The sequence below is a fragment of the Ursus maritimus genome, unplaced genomic scaffold, assembly GCF_017311325.1.
Source record: "Ursus maritimus isolate PB19 unplaced genomic scaffold, ASM1731132v1 scaffold_7, whole genome shotgun sequence".
In the NCBI taxonomy this organism is placed as follows: Eukaryota; Metazoa; Chordata; class Mammalia; order Carnivora; family Ursidae; genus Ursus; species Ursus maritimus.
The window spans coordinates 52,297,924-52,316,888 of record NW_024426885.1 but is presented as its reverse complement, the minus strand read 5'-3'; the positions used below and the strand labels follow the sequence as shown (position 1 = coordinate 52,316,888).

Genomic DNA, 18,965 nt, shown 5'->3' with positions numbered 1-18,965 from the left:
CATGGTCAACAAGCGTATGAAAAGATGCTCAGCATCACTAATCATAAGAAAAACGCAAATCAGAACCACAATAAGATCACCTCACACCCATCAGGATGGCCACCATCAATAGAACAGAAAATAAGAAGTATTGGCAAGGATGCAGAGAAATTGGAAACTTTGTGCACTTTTAGTAGAAATGTAAAATGATGCGGCCACTGTGAAAAACAGTATGGAGGTTGCTTAAAATATTAAAAATAGAGTTATCATATGATCCAGCAATCCCACTCCCAGCTATATGTATCCAAAAAAACAACAACAACAAAATGAAAGCAAGATCTGAAAAAGGTATTTGCACAACCATATTCACTGCAGCATTATTCACAATAGACAAGATATCCGGAAACAACCCAAATGTCTATCAACAGATGAATGGCTAAAGAAAATGTGATAGTATTTGCAATAAAATGTTACATAGCTGTAAAAGGAAGGAAATCCTGTTACATGCTACAATATGGATGAATCTCAAAGACATTGTGCTAAGTGAAATAAGCCAATCACAAAAGGAAAAATACAGTATGATTCCACTCACATCACATATCTAGAGTAGTCAAAATCATAGATAGTAGAAAGGTGATTGCCAGGAGGAGGGGAGGGGATTAGTATTTAATAGGTATTAGTTTCAGATTTTCAAGATAAAAAAAGTTCTTGAAATCTGCTACTCAATAATAATGTGAATATACTTTACACTACTGAAATGTACAGTTTAAAATGGTTATGATGGAAAATTTAATTTACAAAAATCATTAAGGTGGTATGGTATGGCTGCTGTTTGTCCTAAGCCTACCTCCCTTGTATGACACATTATAAATTAAAGCCTTTGTTTTCATTTTCTTTGATTTCTTTTTTACAACTCTCTTAAATGCAAGGGCCAGTTAAGCTCATTACAAATCAGTTTTTTTTTTTAAGATATAAAGAGTTTTCCGAAGCTCTCCAAAGCCATGGAGGTATTTCAGTTCTACTGGCAAGTTCATCCAGTCTTATTTCCTTTCTGGTATACTAAGTTATGTTTTCTTCCTTTTGGCATCATGAAATCACATCTTCACGTAAATTTCCTCTAGTTCAGTCCTTTCTAGAGGTCCACTGGATAATAAGGTTGGTCTGAAATGGAGCTGATAGTGGCTAATTGTACTTTCCAGATCCTGGTCAGTTAAGGAGCTCTTGGCCACTTGTTCCTCTCAACCACTTTTGAGGGTCTTGCAGTGATTACCTCCATGAAGACTTCCACCTAGATGGACTGGCTCCAAATTAAACTCTTTGTTTAAAAACCTAGCAAAGTCATTTTATCCTCCATGCATGTGGGAGAAGAATAAAGTGCCATGACCTTTTTCCTCTCACAAGAAAACGACTCAAATTAAAAATTACTACCAGAGCAATACATGATTAGGCAAAATACGTACAATCCCACATTGGATGTAGAGATTGCTTAAAAAATAAAACCTTTTTAAATTCTTTTTTTTTCCATTAAAAAATACCTAAGGTACAAAAAAGTGTGAAGAATAACACAAAATATACAATAAATCTAATATTTGGTTAAACAGAGCCATTTTAAAAAACTATTGCTCAGGTTTGACTGGCTTTCTCCAAAGTAAGTCCTACCCTTAAGGAATATGCATTTTGACTATGATGGAGTTACTGAAATAAGCATATAACCTCCTGAGGTAACTGAAAGTTGTAATTCTTAATAAATATTCTTAATTTTTTCATTAACTTTTTATTGTGGGGGAGTTGAATATAAAATATTAGTTTCAGGCGTACAACATAGTGATTTGACAATTACATACATTACAAAATGCTTACCATGGTAAGTGTAGTTACTATCTGCCACCAAAGCTATTACAATATTATTGACTATATTCCCTATGCCATGCTTATCAACCTCATGACTTATTTATTGCATAATTGTCAGTCTGTACCTCTTAATACCTTTTACCTATTTTGGCCAATCCCATTCCCTTGAGCAACCATGAGTTTGTCCTCTGTATTTATGTCTGTTTCTGTTCTGTTTGTTCATTTGTCTTGGTTTTTAGAGTCCACATTTAAGTGAAATCATATGGTATCTGTCTTTTCCTGCCTGACTTATTTCATTTAGCATTATACCCTCTAGATCCATCCATGTTGTAGCAAGTGGCAAGTTTCAGTCTTTTTGTGGCTGAGTAATATTCTATTGTGTATGTATACCACATCTGCTTTATCCATTCATCTATCTGTGGATACTTAGGTTGCTTCCATATCTTGGCTATTGTAAATAATACTACAGTAAACATAGGAGTGCATATATCTTTTCAAATTAATGTTTTCATTTTCCTCTGGTAAATACTCAGTGGTAGAATTACTGGGTCATGTAATATTTCCAATTTCTTGAGGAACCTCTGTACTGTTTTCCATAGTGGTTGCACCAATTTATATTCCCACCAAGAGTGCAGAAGGATTCCCTTTTCTCCACCTCCTTGCCAACACTAGTTTTTGGTTTTTTTTTTATTTTATTTATTTATCAGAGAGAGAGAGAGAACACAGGCAGGGGGAGCAGCAGGCAGAGGGAGAAGCAGGCTCCCCACTGAGCAAGAAGCCCAATGCGGGGCTTGATCCCAGGACCCTGGGATCATGACCTGAGCGGAAGGTAGACGCTTAACCACTGAGCCACACAGGCGTCCCAACACTAGTTGTTTCTTGTCTTTTTGATACTAGCCGTTCTGACTGGTTATTCTTAGATTTTTTTTAAACTTACCTTATAGCCCTGGCTGTTGCATCTGAAAAGATAGCAAGCAGTATTTAATACTGCATAATACATCTAGGCAGAGTAGGTTTATGGTTAGCGTTTTTTCTTTCTGTTTTGAGAAATACTAGGTATTAAGGCTTAGAGTAGTTCAGGAAGGTGTCAGCAGGACAATGGATTTTGAGCTGAAACTTGTATGACTGAGTTGCTCTAAGAACTGCTGATGTTATACATAATTAATATTTGCTTTTTCCTCTCCCAGATTTGGTATTAGGGGAAAGAAGTTACATTTTTCATCTTCTTATGCTCATAAAGCATCTTCCATTGCCAAATCTGCTAGCTTGTATTCTATGGAAAGAGAAGAAGAAGACTGTGTAATCTTCTCTGAAGGAATAATAGAGGAATACTTAGCATTCGACCACACTGATATGTGAGTATTATGTCTTTTAAGCTTTTTACTCCCCTCCTATTTTTTTTATTTTTTTTTTAAAGATTTTATTTATTTATTTGACAGAGAGATAGGCAGCCAGCGAGAGAAGGAACACAAGCAGGGGGAGTGGGAGACGAAGAAGCAGGCTCCCAGCAGAGGAGCCTGATGTGGGGCTCGATCCCAGGACTCTGGGATCACGCCCTGGGCTGAAGGCAGATGCTTAACAACTGAGCCACCCAGGCGCCCCGATGTTTGTTAATATCTATTTTTTCTAAAGTATACTGCCAATATTACCTATAATTAGATTTATGTCACTTGGTTATTTATTTCCTATTACTTCTCAGGTATCTAGAGTTCACGTGCTTAGTTGATACAAATTCCTATTGCTTCCACATACCAGACTTCCTTACGTATTTTTTTCTGGCACCTGTCATTTGCCTCTTCCTGAGATTAAACATCTTAAATTGAGTTAATTTTTTTCTTCACGTAATTTGATATTACCTTTTGTAAATCATCACCAGTTAACTCATAAAAACTCTGAAACTCTTCAAAAGAACCTAGTTCTAGAGGTGTGAACTTTGTTTACATAAATCCTGTTTGAAAGGTATATACAGTTTATATAAAACCTTATACTTAGCACAGACTTTACAACTAATAATGCTTGTTTATATCCTTTCTTATTGTATTCTGACAATAGTTCTGTGACATAGATATTATTTATAGGATAGATGAGAATCAGAGTGGCTAAATGATTTGTCTGAGGTAAAGCTAAAACCTAAAACCTTATTTATCTTATACTAAATCCAGTGCTCTCTTCATTATTCTATGCTTCCTTTCTGAAATAGTAACTAACCTCTTAAGCTATTCCTCTAAGCCTTCAAAAGTTCCAGAATTGATAGTCATAGCAACACATATGGAAGTGAGAATTTCATTTTAGGCAATGAGGCCTAGTTAGGTCTAGTTAATATTGTGTCACATGATTCTGGAGTTCCTACCATGTTTCCTACTGAGCCGTGCTTACTCACGTGCTCAGTGTAAACAGTCCTAGGGTCAGCTAAACATAACCCAGATTTCTATACATAACACCACTGAGTTAGCTCATTGTTGCAAGAGAATCCTAAGTATGTACTTCTGGTTTTCTAGAGACTGTCCCCTTCCTCTTCGCTTCATCTGGCCTAGGTCAAATTATCTCTAATGTCTCTTCCTTTTCCTCAAATCAAAGGTCTTCTCCCTTGGTTTAACTTATAAAAAATAAAGTTGATTTAACTAATTTAAAATGTGATTTAAATGCATCATAGGTATCCTAAAGGCATTTCTTTCCCTTTTCCTGATAAATACAAGTTAATTTTCAGGTGACAAAGGAAGATCTTTTTTTAAAGATTTTATTTATTTTAGAGAGAGAGAAAGAGTGGTGAGGGGCAGAGGGAGAGAATCTCAAGCAGACTCTGTGCTGAGCTTAGAACCCAATGCAGGACTCAATCCCACAACCCTGAAATCATGACCTGAGCCAAAACGAGGAGTCAGATGCTTAGCCAATTGAGCCATCCAGGCACCCCAACATAGGAAGATTTTTAGAAAGGCAGCCTTCCCTTTAGAATTACCACTGAGATATTGATTTAAAAATGACAGAGTAGTTGAACCTTTAGAATGTTTCTAATGGGGGCGCCTGGGTGGCGCAGTGGTTAAGCGTCTGCCTTCGGCTCAGGGCGTGATCCCAGAGTCCTGCGATCGAGCCCCACGTCAGGCTCTTCCACTGGAAGCCTGCTTCTTCCTCTCCCACTTCTCCTGCTTGTGTTCCCTCTCTCGCTGGCTGTCTCTGTCAAATAAAGAAATAAAATATTAAAAAAAAAAAAAAAAAAAAGAATGTTTCTAATGGAAAAGATCAAGGGCCCAGAAATAAACCAAAACACCTGTACGAAATCAGGATATATGGTAATGTCAGCAAATGATTTTGATGCAACATGGAAAAACCATCTAAAAAAATAAGGTTCCTAACTTATCTTTACATAAAATAAATTGCACACATATAAAAAATTTAAATGTGACAAATGAAATCATATAAATTTAGAAGAAAATAAAATATGAAAGATTGTTTTTTAAAAAAATAATTTGGGAATAGGGAAGGCCTTTCTAACTAACCATAGCTCAAAATCTATAAGTCATTTAAGAAATTCTTAAAAACTACATAAAATAAAATTTCTACATAAAAGCCTCATAAATTCAAAAGACAAATGACAAACTGGCAAAATACTTGCAGTTTATACATACACAAAGACTTAATTTCCTTAATATGTGCACCAACAAGAAAAATAACAAGGACAAAACAGGCAAAGAACATGAATGGTTCACATAAAAAGAAAATGGATTTTATTTTTTTTAAGATTTTATCTGAGAGAGAGAGAGCGTGCAAGCAGGGGTAGGAGCAGAGGGAGAGGGACAAGCAGACTCTGCACTGAGGATGGAGTCCTACATGGGGTTCAATTCAACAATCCTGAGATCATGACCTGATCTGAAACCAGGAGTTGGACACTCAACTGACTGAGCCACCCAGGCACCCCAAGAAAATGGATTTTATTATTATTATTTTAAAGATTTTATTTATTTATTTGAGAGAGAAAAAAAAAAGTGTGTGCGAGACAGCACGAGTGGGGAGGAGGGGCAGAGGGAGAGGCAGGCTCCTCACTGAGCAGAGAGCCTGATGAGGAGCTCAATCCCAGGACCCTGGGATCATGACCTGAGCTGAAGGCAGACGCTTTATTGACTGAGCCATCCAAGCACCCCAAGAAAATGGATTTTAAATAAAGGAAATAAAATTCAATCTCATTCACGGTTAGTGATGCAGATTAAAACTATAATGAGATACTATTTTATCTGTCAGACTGGCAGAGAAAAAGATAAAGAAGTTTGATAATTCCTTGAATGGGAAAAAAAGGCATATTTTTTCAACACTGGAGATTTTTCCTCTTTAGAGGAAAGTGGGCAATATCTTTCCAATTGGAATGCATGCACCCTTTTACTCAATAATTGTTTATAGGAATGTATCCTACAGATATAATGCCCATGTAGCCAACGAACTACGTATAAGGATATTAAATGTAGTACTGACTATAAGAACAAAAGGTTGGTTGATCAGTAACTGGCCAGTTAGATATGCTATGGTATATCCAATGGAATATTCTGCAGCTGTTTTTTAAGAGGCATATTGATCTGTATTAAAACGGATCAAGGACCAGTTGCATTGTTAAGTAAAAGACCAAGGTGCAGCATGTGTATAATCTAACTATTTCTATGGACCAAAGTGTAATGTTGGCTTCTGGGAATGGTGACTGGGGGACAGAGATATAAACTTACTTTTCACTACATACATACATTTCCTTCTGTGTAATTTGAATTTTTTCATCATATGAAAGTGTTGTCTCCTATAATAAGAAACATAAATTTAAATACAATTAACACTAATCAGCCTTCTCTCCCACTTAATGCCCAGCCAACTCTTCCTGGGGGAAAGGAGAAGAGGAGAAAGTCTTTAGTTGCCCTGTATAAATATCTTAGCATCCTTCTTTCCTGCTTACAGCTTCCCATTTAATTCTTGAGACCTCTGCTACCCTAGGGATAATTTTCATTGTAGAGGCCTTAAAATATTTCTTCGTAGCCCGAGTGTTCTAGAATTTGCTTTGTCTTAATTTATAATCATAGTAAGTACATCTGTCAGCTAGAGGTGTTTTTTTTAAGATTTTATTTATTTATTCGACAGAGATAGAGACAGCCAGTGAGAGAGGGAACACAAGCAGGGGGAGTGGGAGAGGAAGAAGCAGGCTCTCAGAGGAGGAGCCTGATGTGGGGCTCGATCCCATAATGCCGGGATCACGCCCTGAGCCGAAGGCAGACGCTTAACCGCTGTGGCACCCAGGCACCCCTGTCAGCTAGAGTTTTGCCCCCAAAATACTGGGGCTGTTTGTACTCCCTGACGGAGAAGAGAAGACTTGGCTAACTCAGGGTTTCTGGCCTACAGATAGATACATAGTCTCCAGAAGAGCCTCAGAGTAGCTTCTTGTGCTGTTGGGCTCCCTTCCTTTTCCTTTCCAGCCAATTACCAAACGTTTAGTTGGATTAGTAAAAGTATACTATTTTCTAATGAATCATTGCCTCAAGTAATTATGTGGCACAGTTATATGTCCATCCTTAGCTGTTACATTAATATTAACCTAAATGGTATCCAATTACAACAGAAAGATTATTTCTGTATGCTTGTCATAGCTTAGTGCTCAATTGACAATGTTCATCTGTTTAAAGCTAAAAACTTTTAATGAGTCTCAGTCTTCTTTTTCTTGTTTTTTTTTTTTTTTTTGGTAGAGTAGTGGGGTGAGGTGGAAATAAACAGGGAAATTCAGTCTCCTCTGTTGAGAACTCCCTTAGGTCACAAGGCAACTCAACGCATCTGCTAACATACAGATGCTGGGCCAGGGGTGGGGAAGGGCACACAAATCACACTCTTTAAGAAGCACAAAGGACAGTGGTGAACACTCAGTAAAGAATAACCATGAAGTCTTATTTGCTTCTGTTACAGGGAAGAGGGGTTTCAAGGAAAGAAATTACAAGCAGCTCCAGAGAAACAGAAATTAGGGTACCCTCCCATTGCTCCATTTTACTGCATGAAAGAGGATGTCCTTGCTTACGTGTTTGACGACGTGTGGAGCAAGGTTCTGAGCTGTATGGAGCAGCTGACACGTAGTCATTGGGAGGGATTGGCTTCTGGTAAGGATCTTTGTGAAAACAATATAAAAAAATAATTGTTTATGATTTCCAAAGCCTAACTAACTAGTTTATCAGATTATATGCTTCATTAATATAAAAGATTCTTATTTGTATTTCCCACAGACACTAACAATATTGAGAAAATACTTGAGAATGAGTAGATGAGTAACAAGGCCCATTCTATGATGACTAGACTGTATTTTCTTTGAATATAATTATTTGTGAGAAAAAAACATGTGCAAGTGGCAAATACATTTTAAAAACTGCTTCAGTTAAGAATAATTGGTACACAATAAACCATTCATATTTAAAGTGTACAATTTGGTAAATTCACCTATGTATACAAACATGAAACCACAAAACAGTCAATATAATGAACATATCCATCACTCCCAAAAGTTCATGACTTTTGTAATCCTTCCCTTCTGCCTTTGCCTGATCCACCATCTCCAAGTGACAACAAATGTGCTTTCTGTCACTATAATTTAGTTTTTATTTTGTAGAGTTTCATATAAATGGAATCATGGTATTTACTTTTTGTCAGCTTCCTTCATTCAGCATGATCGTTTTGAGATTCTTCCATGTAATTGTGTGTCAGCAATTTATTCCTAACAACTATTCCATTGTTTCATAATCTGTTTATCCATTTACCTGTTCAAGGACATTTGGATTGTCTTCAGTTTGGGACTATTATGTATAAAGCTGGTCTGCAAGTTACTGTATTAAGAGTTTTTTGAACATACATTTCCTTTTCTCTTAGGTAAATTTCTAGGAGTGGAATGGTCTGATTATATGGTTAAATGTATATTTAGCTTTCTAAGAATTGTTTTGGTTTCCTGTGTTACACAAAAAAATTTATCGTAAACTTAGCAGTTTCAAACAACACACATTTATTATCTCACAGATTTGTGGGTCAGAAGTCCCAAGAATGGCTTAGCTAGTCCTCTACTTAGGATCTTACAAAGTTGCAATCAAGGTAATTGGCCACGGCTAGGTTCTCATGTAGAGGCTCAACTAGGAAAGGATCTACTTCCCCTTTTGTGTGTTCTTAGAAGCATCTAGTTTCTTGCAGCTGTAGGAGTCACAGCAGCTTTCCTCTTCAAAGCCGGCAAGAAAGACTGAGAGCTAGTCAGCTAGCAAAATAGAAGCTTATATAACATAATACATTCATGGGAGTGACATCTCATCACTTTTACCATCATCTGTTGGTCAAGTCACACTCAAAGGGAGCAGATTCCACAAAGGTGTGAACACCGAGAGGTAAGAATCACAGACAGGCCACTTTAGAGTTTATCCATTACAATCCTTCCACTGGCCCCCAATGATTCATGCGTTCCCGCATGCAAAATATATTCAATTCCCAAGGCTTCCAAGAAACTCATCTTATTATAGCATTGGCTCTGAAGTCCAAAATATTATCATTTAAATCAGGCCCTGATATGAACAAAGTTCCTGATGTAATACATTAAGTAAAGCTACTGGGACACAATTCCTTTCCATCTATGGACCTGTGAAATTAAAGGCAATATACACAGGTATATAAACATCTAACTATATAATCCAGCCATTCCACTCTTAGAGAAAACTTACCTTACCCCAGCATACCCAACATATAATAGTGGGCCAGGGAAAGGATCACAGACATTCCAGATAAGGGGTATACTTCAGAAATGGAAGGTAAAAAAAGGTTCATAACAATTCTGAGGTCCAGTTGGGAAAATACTGGGAGTTCCAATCCTAGAAATAATCCTCTCAGCTCTGTTCCAATCTCTGGGCTGTTGGCTTTTGTTCTTGTTTGTTTGTTTTTAAGATTTTATTTATTTGAGAGAGAGAGAGAGTGAGAGAGAGCACGACAGCAGGGTGAGGGGAGGAGAAGCAGGCTCCCTGCCAAGCAGGGAGCCCGACGCGTGACTTGATCCCGGGACTCCAGGATCATGACCCAAGCCGAAGGCAGATGTTTAACTGACTAAGCCACCCAGTTGCCCTGGGCTCTTGGTTTTACCCTCTGAGTCATCCTTCCTTTTTCGTAAAATGTAGTGCATGTGTGCAGCTAAGTAGTTTTATCAGACTGCCTCCTGCCAATAGAATTTTGAGAGTCTGATAGCCTTCTTTCATTAAACTCTTTTGCCATCTAGGGATAAAGAATTTTCAAAATCATCAAGTATTGATTTATTTATATTTAATAATTTTTCCTTCACTTTCTCTTCCTCATCTCGTGTTTTATTCTAAGTAGCAAGAAAAAAAATCAGGCCTCACCTTCAACACTTTGGAAATCTCCTCAGCTACATAACCAGAATCATCACTTAAAAGTCCTGCCATCCACTTGACCACAGAAGACCATTTCACTAAGCTTTCTTCCACTAAATAAGAAGCACCTCCTTTCTTCCAGTTTCTAATAACATGTTCCCTATTTCCTTCTAAACCCTCTCCTACAGCATCCTTCAAATCCAGATTTCTACTAAGTCTGTTCGAGGCAATTTTTGCTTTCTCTATCGTACTTCTCAAAATTCTTCTAGACTCTATCAATGAATCATCAAAAATGAAATTAAGGAAACAATTCATTTATAATAGCATCAAAAAGAACAAAATACTTAGGATAAAACTTAACCAAGGGTAAGATTTTACACTGAAAACTACAAAACATTATTGTAAGAAAATAGAGAAGACCTAAAGAATTGGAAAGTCATCCTGTGTTTATGGATTGGAAGACTTACTATTGTTAAGATGGCAATATTTCCCAAATAGATTTACAGGTTGAGTGAATGTGCAAAGTAATACTAAAAAAGAACAAAATATGAGACTTCACACTTCCTGATTTTAAAACTTGATACAGAGCTACATTAACTAAAACGGTATGGTACTGGCATAAGAAGTGATATACAGATCAACAGAATAGGATCAAGAGTCCAGAAATAAACCCACACATCTGTGGCCAATTGATTTTCAACAAGGGTGCCAAGACTATTGAATGGGAGAAGAATAGTCTCTTCAACAAATGTTTAAACAACTGGATAGCCACATGGAAAAGAATGAATTTGGAACCTTATTTCACAACACATATAAAATATCAACTCAAAATGGATCACAAACATACATTTAAGAACTGAAACTATAGAACTCTTAGAAGAAAACATAGGAGTAAATCTTAATGAGCTTGGATTTGGCAGTGGATTCTTAATGACACCAAGACCATAAATAACAACAGAAAAATTGATACACTGGATTTTATCAAAATAAAAAAAAATATGTATCAAAGGGTGTTATCAAAAAAGTGAAGACAACCTACAGAATGGGAGAATATAAGTGTGAATCATACGCCTGATAAGAATCTAGCATTCACAATATATAAAGTACAATTCAACAACAAAAGGACAAACAGCCCAATTTAAAAATGGGCAAACAACTTGAATAGATATTTCTCCAAAGATTACGCACGGCCAATAAGCATATGAAAAGATGTTCAACATCATATTCTTTTGGGAAATATAAGCCAAAACCAAAATCACAATGAAATACCACTTCATACCCATTAGGATGTCTATGTTAAAAAAAAAATGACAATAACAAGTACTGGTAAGGGTGTGGAGAAATTGGAAACCTCATACATTGCTGGTGGGAAGGTAAAGTGGTGCAGCCACTGTATAAATGGTTTGGTAGTTCCTCAAAAAGTTAAACATAAAATTACCCTATGACCCAGCAATTCCATTCAAAGGTTTATAACCAAGAGAACTGAAACCATATCCACACAAAAGCCTGTGCATGAATGTTCACAACAGCATTATTTGGAATGGTCAAAAAGTAGAATCGGGGGTGCCTGGCTGGCTCAGTTGGTGGAGCATGTGACCCCTGATCTCAGTGTTGTGAGTTCGAGCCCCATATTGGGCATAGAGATTACTTAAAAATAAAATATTTGTCACATATACAATGGAATATTACTCAGCTATCAAAAAAAATGATTTCTCAACATTTGCTGCAACATGGACGGCACTGGAGGAGATAATGCTAAGTGAAATAAGTCAAGCAGAGAAAGACAATTATCATATAGTTTCTCTCATCTATGGAACATAAGAACTAGGAAGATCAGTAGGAGAAGAAAGGCATAAAGAAAGGGGGGGTAATCAGAAGGGGGAATGAAGCATGAGAGACTATGGACTCTGAGAAACAAACTGAGGGCTTCAGAGGGGAGAGGGGTGGGGGAATGGGATAGGCTGGTGATGGGTAGTAAGGAGGGCACGTATTGCATGGTGCCCTGGGTGTTATACACAACTAATGAATCATCGAACTGTACATCAAAAACCAGGGATGTACTGTATGGTGACTAACATAATATAATAAAAAAATATTATTATAAAAAAATAAAAAAGTAGAAACCCAAATGTCCATCAGCTTGAATGGAGAAACAAAATTCGGTATATCCAACTGTTATGGACAGAATCATGTCCTCAGAATTTATATGTTGAAGCCATAAACTCCAAGGTGACTGGAAATGGGACTTTTAGGGAGGTAATTAAGGTTAAATGAAGTCATAAGGGTGGGGCCCTAATCGTATAGAGTTGGTATCCTTATAAGAAGAGGAAGACACATCAGAGCTCCCTTTCTGTGCATGCACAGAAAAGAGGTCATGCAAGGACAAAGCGGCCTACAAGCCAGATAGCACCTTGATCTTGGACTTCTAGACTCCAGAACTGTAAGAAAATAAATTTCTGATATTTAAGCCATCCAGTCTGTGGTATTTTGTTATAGCAGGCTAAGTAATATACGATGCAATGTAATATTATTTGTTCATAAAATAAAGTAATCCTGCATGTTTCAGCATGGATGAACCTTGAAAATATTATGCTAAGTGAAAGAAGCCAGACACATACAGCCATATATTGTATGATTTCATTTGGATGAAATGTCCACATCCATAGAGAAAGAAGGTAGTTAGTGGTTGCCAAGGGATAGAGGAAGAAGGGAATTGAGAGGTACGTGGTATTTCTTTGGAGTCATAGATATTTTCCGAAATTAGATAGTGGTGCTGGTTGCACAACATTGTGAATATACTAAAAACCAATTAACTATATACTGTAAAATGGTTAAAAATGGTGAATTTTATGTTATCTCATTAAAAACATTTTTTAAAACTTTCATCCTGTATGTAAATGTCTGTTAATGGTTAATTCTTTTTTTATAGATATGAAAAAAATTTTAATTCAATGTATTTATTTATTCTAAAAACAAAAACAAAAAACCAAAAAATGTTCACCCATTTCTCCAATTCCCCACTCCCTGCCTCTAGCAACCACTTATCTTTTATCTATGAGCTTTATTTTATTTGTTATTAGATTTCATCTACAAGAAAGATCATATGGTATTTTTCTTTCTCTGATTTACTTCACTTAGCATAATGCCCTCAAGGTCACAAATGGAATGATTTCATTCTCTTTTATGACTGAAGAATATTCCATTGTATATATACACCACGATTTTTTTTTAACCATTCATCTACTGATGGACACTAAGGTTGTTTCCGTATCTTGGGTGTTGTAAATGAATTCTGCAGTGAACATGGACATATATCTTTTCAAGTTAGTGTTTTTATTTTCTTCAGATAAATACTCCGAGGTGGAATTGTTGGATCATGTGGTAGCTCTATTTTAAATTTTTAAAAACACTTTATTTTTTTTAAAGATTTTATTTATTTAAGAGCAAGCGAGAGAGAGAGAGAGAGAAAGCACAAGCAGAGGGAGGGTGAGGGGCAGAGGAAGAAGCAGGCTCCCCACTAGCCCAGTGTGGGGCTCAATCCCAGGACCCTGGGATCATGACCCGAGCTGAAGGCAGATGCTTAACCAACTGAGCCACCCAGGTGCCCCTATTTTTAATTTTTTAAAAGACTATTTATTTATTTTTTATTTATTTATTTATTTATTAGAGAGAGCAAGTGAGCACTGAGCTGGGAGGAGAGGAAGAAGCAGGTTCCCCTCGAGCAAGGAGCCCAACACAGGGCTCGATCCCAGGACCCTGGGATCATGACCTGAGCCAAAGGCGAACACTTAACCAACTAAGCCATCCAGGAGCCCCTATATTTTTAATTTTTTGAAGAACATCCATACTTTTTCCCATAGTGGCTACACCAATTTACATTCCCGTGAACAGTGCACAAGGATTCCCTTTCTCCACCTCCTTGCCAACCCTTGTTATTCCTAGACTTTTTGATAATAGCCATTCTGACTGGTATGAGGTGATACCTCATTGTGATTTTGATTCGCATTTCTCTTATGATTAATGAGGTAGAGCATCTTTTGGTGTACTTGTTGGCTATCTGTATTTCCTCTTTGGGAAAATGTCTATTCAGATCTTCTGCCCATTTTTAAATTGGATTTTTTTGGCTATGTATATATTTTCATATATTTTGGATATTAGCCCCTTATCAGATAGATGATTTTTGCAAATATTTTCTCCCATGCAATAGGTTGCTTTTTCATTTTGTTGATTTTTCTTTTTGCTATGCAGAAGCTTTTTAGTTTGATGTTTTATTTTGCTTTCCTTGGTTTTGCTTTTGGCATCAGATTCAAAAAATCATGGCCAAGACCTATGTCAAGAAGTTTACCTCATTTTTTTTTTCTAGGAGTTTTGTGGTTTCAGGTCTTATGTTCAAGTGTTTAATCTATTTTAAATTGGCTTTTGTGTATGGTGTAAGATACTGGTCCAATTTTCCAAAAACTATTTACTGAAGAGACTGTCCTTTCCCCCTTGTGTGTATGTTGTGAATTAATTGAACATACATGCATGGATTTATTTCTAAGTTCTCCATTCTGTTCTGTTGATCCATGTGTCTATTTTCATGCCAATACCATACTGTTTTAGTTGCTATAGCTATGTATATGCTATATGCTGTAGCTATGTTTGAAATATGGGAGCAAGACGTCTCCAGCTTTGTTCTTTCTCAAGATTGTTTGTCTATTTAGGGTCTTTTATGGTTTCGTGCAAATTTTAGGATTGTTTGTCCCATTTCTGTGAAAAAAGCCATTGGAAATTTGGTAGGAATCACATTGAATCTGTATTTGGGGGGGATAGTATGGACATTTTAACAGTATTTATTCTTCTAATCTATGAGCAGAGAGTATCTTTCCATTTATTTGTGTCTTCTTCAGTTTCTTTCATTAATGTCATTATACAGGTCTCACTATACAGGTCTTTTACCTCCTTGGTTAAATTTATTCCTAGTTATTTTATTCTTTTTGATGCAATTATAAGTGGGATTTTTTTTAATTTCTTTTTTCTTAATTTCTCCTTCTGATAGTCCATTATTAGTGTATAAAAATGCAACAGATTCTTGTGTATTGATTTTGTATCCTACAACTTTACCAAATTCATTTATTAGTTCTAACAGTTTTCGATAGAATCTTTGGGCTTCTATATATGTCATCTGCAAATAGAGTTTTCTTTCTTCTTTCCCAATTTGGATGCCTTTTGTTTCTTTTTCTTGCCTAACTGCTTTGGGTAGGACTTCCAATACTATGTCGAATACAAGTGGTGAAAGTGAACATCCTTGTCTTGTTTCTGATCTTAGAGGAAGCTTTCAGCTTTTCACTGTTGAGCATGATGTTCTCTGTGGGCTTGTCATATATATACTTCATTATGTTGAGGTACATTCTCTCTATGCCCACTTTTGTTGAAAGTGTTGAATTTTGTCAAATGCTTTTTCTGCATCTGGAGATTATCATATGATAGTCTTCATTTTGTTAAGGTAGTGTATCACACTGACTGCTTGATGGATGTTGAACCATCCTTGAATTCCTGGATTAATACCACTTAATCATGATGTATCATCCTTTTTAAATTTTTTTGATGTATTATCCTTTTAATGTATTGTTGAATTTGGTGTGCTAATGTTTCGTTGAGGATTTTTGCATCTATGTTCATCAGGGATATTGGCCTGTACTTTTCTTGTGGCATCTTTGGTTTTGGTTACTAGGGTAATGCTGGCCTCATTAAAAAAAAAAAGAGTTTAGAAGAGTTCTTTCCTCTTCATTTTTTTGGAAGAGTATGGATTGGTATTAATCCTTCTTTGAATATTTGTTATAATTGAGCAGTGAAGCCACCTGGTCCCGAATTTTTGTTTGTTGGAAAGTTTTCTTTTCTTTTTTTTTTAAAACTCATTCAGTCTCCTTCACTAGTAACTGGTGTGTTCAGATTTTCTGTTTAATCATGATTCAGTCTTGGTAGGTTGCATGTTTTTTGAAATTTATCCATTCTACTAGGTTATCCAACTTGTTGGCATATTCATAATATTCTCTTATAATTGTTTGTATTTCTGTGGTGTTGGTTGTTATTTCTTCTCTCATTTGTGATTTTATTTGGGTCCTTTCTCTTTTCTTCTTGATACATCTAGGTAGAGGTTTAACTATTTTATTAATTTTTTCAAAGAACGACCTCCTGGTTTTATTGATCTGTTGTACTGGGTTTTTTGTTTTGTTTTGTTTTTTAGTTTCTATGTCACTTATCTCTGCTCTAATGTTTATTATTTAGTAGCATATTATCTAACCTCCATGTATTTGTGGTCTTTCCAAAGTCTTTCTTGTGTTTGACTTGTTACATAATGTTGTGGTCAGAAAAGGTGCATGGTATGATTTCAATCTTCTTGTATTTGTTGAAGCCTGTTTTGTAGCCTAGTAGATCACATTTCTATTCTGGAGAATGTTTCATGTGCACTTTTAAAAAATGTGTATTCTGCTGTTTAAGAAGGGAATGTTTTGAATATATCTGTTAAGTCCATCTGTTCCAGTGTGTCATTCAAAGCCGTTGTTTCCTTCTTGATTTTCTGTTTAGATGATCTGTCCATTGACATAAGTTAAAGTCCCCTACTATTGTTGTATTATTGATTAGTTCCTTTATGTTTGTAATTGTTTTATGTATTTAGGTGCTCTGATGTTGGATGCATAAATATTTACAATTTTTAGATCTTGTTGTATTGTCCCCTTTATTACATAGTGCTCTTGTCTCTTGTTACAGTTTTTGTTTTAAAGTCTAGTTTGTCCAATATAAATATTGCTACTCCAGCTGTCTTTTGAAACCCATTTACATGATAAATGTTTTTCTATCCCCTCACTTTCAATCTGCATTTGTCTTTATGGTCTAAAATTAGTATCTTGTAGGTAGTATATGAATGGGTCTTGCTTTTTATCCAATGACATCCTGTGTCTTTTGATTGGAGTGTTTAGTCCGTTTACATTCAAGGTAATTAATAGTTATGTATTTATTGACATTTTGTTACTTGTTTTGTGATCATTTCTGGAACTTTTCTCTGATCTTTTCTTGTCTTTCTCTCTTTCATGTTTTGCTGATTTTCCTTAGTGATATACTTGGATTTTTTTCTCTTTATTCTTTGCAAGTTTATTAGTGGCTTTTGATATATGGTTACCATCAGTTTTGTATATAACCTTTTCTGCATAACAGTCTATATTAAGCTGATGATCATTTAGGTTTGAACCCTTTCTTTTTCTCCTCTCCTCCTCACATTTTAGATATATGTTATTATATTTTATATCCTTTTTGTGAGTTTCTTGACTGATTTTACAGAACTATTCATGTTTACTGCTTTTGTTTTTCCTGCCTTTATACTGTCACTTTTGGTCTCTCCTTTCTACTCACAGAGTCCCCTTTAATATTTCTTGCGGGGCAGTTTGGTCACAAACTCCTTCAGTTATTGTTTGGGAAACTTTATCTCTCCTCTATTCTGAATGATAGCCTTGCTGGATAGAGTATTCTTGGCTGCAGATTTTTTTCCATTCAGCTTTCTGAATATATCATGCCATTTACTTCTGGCTTGCCAAGTTTCTGTTGAAATATCTGCTAGCCTTATGGGTTTTCCCTTGTAAGTTAATGATTTCTTTTGTTTTGCTGCTTTTAAGATTTTTTTGTCACTATATTTTGCTATAATTTAAATACAATATGTCTTGGTATGGGTGTGCTTTTGATGATTTTGATGATAGTTCTCTGTGCCTCCTAAATCAGGATGCCTGTTTCTTTCCCCAGATTAGGGAATTTTTCAGCTATTATTTCTTCAAATGAATTTTCTGCCCCCTTTTCTTTGTCTTTTTCTTCTGGGACTCCTATAATACAAACATTATTACATTTGATAGAGTTCCTGAGTTCCCTAAGTCTATTCTCATTATGCATAACTCTTTCTCTCTTTTGTTTAACTTCATTGCTTTCTATTATTTTGTCCCCTAGGTGATTAATTTGTTCCTCTGCTTCTTCCAGCCTGCTGTTCATTGCATCAAGTGTGTTTCTGATCTTGCTTATTGCACTATTCATCTCTGTATGATTTTTTACCTCTTATCTCTATGGTAAGAGTTTCACTAATGTCTTCCATTCTTTTCTCAAGTCCAGTGAGTATCCTTATGATTGTGGCTTTAAATTCTCCATCAGACATGTTACTTATCTCTGGCCATGACCTTATCTTGTTCTTTCATTTGGGATAAATTCCTGTCTTCTCATTTTGTCTAAGTCTCTGCCTGCTTCTGTGTGTCAGAAAAGCCAATTATGTCTCCTGTTTCTGAAAATAATGGCCTTATGAAGAAGAGGTCATGTAGTGCCCAGAGCCTGGTGCTTCAGGGAGTTGGAGAGAAAGCAGGCAAAGACTGTGTGCTGCATATGCTGTACTATTGTGTTCTGGCTCCTCTATCCTTCCAGCCAGTCATCTGCAGAGGCTCTCCTTTCCTGCTGTGGGCAGTGTTTTGTCCCTGGCCTGAATGTGGTGAGTTTTAATTAGGTATGGCCTGGTCTGCTTGTGAAGTGAGACCTGTCACTACTTCCACTGGAACTGATGCCCTGCAAAACTCTCTGGTTGGGAGATGTGGTGTGGGGAGGGATTTGTCTGGTCTTCTGGGGGAGGGGCCTGCTACACTGGGATGAGGTCAGCATGACTGAGAACAGCAGCTCCATTGGAGCACAGGGGTACAGGGCTTAGTGTAAGCAATTAGGTAGCTACTGTCTGCACTGTGCTGCTTCCTGGAGGTGGCTCTGTGTTGGGGGGGG

The 18,965-nt window shown here is 36.4% G+C and overlaps 1 protein-coding gene across 6 annotated transcripts in view; it reads left to right on the top strand.

Annotated features, from left to right (window-relative positions):
* Window positions 1–18,965, top strand: part of FAM149B1 (family with sequence similarity 149 member B1) — a 75,716-nt gene that overhangs the window by 30,805 nt on the left and 25,946 nt on the right. For all 6 annotated transcript variants that reach the window (XR_569871.2, XR_569872.2, XM_008696036.1 and 3 more), the window contains exons 6-7: window positions 3,018–3,185; window positions 7,753–7,940. Coding sequence is in view for 4 of the 6 variants with exons in the window: in XM_008696036.1 (XP_008694258.1) it covers window positions 3,018–3,185; window positions 7,753–7,940 (356 nt within the window). In the remaining 2 variants the exon portion in view is untranslated. The remainder of the gene's footprint in view (window positions 1–3,017; window positions 3,186–7,752; window positions 7,941–18,965) is intronic.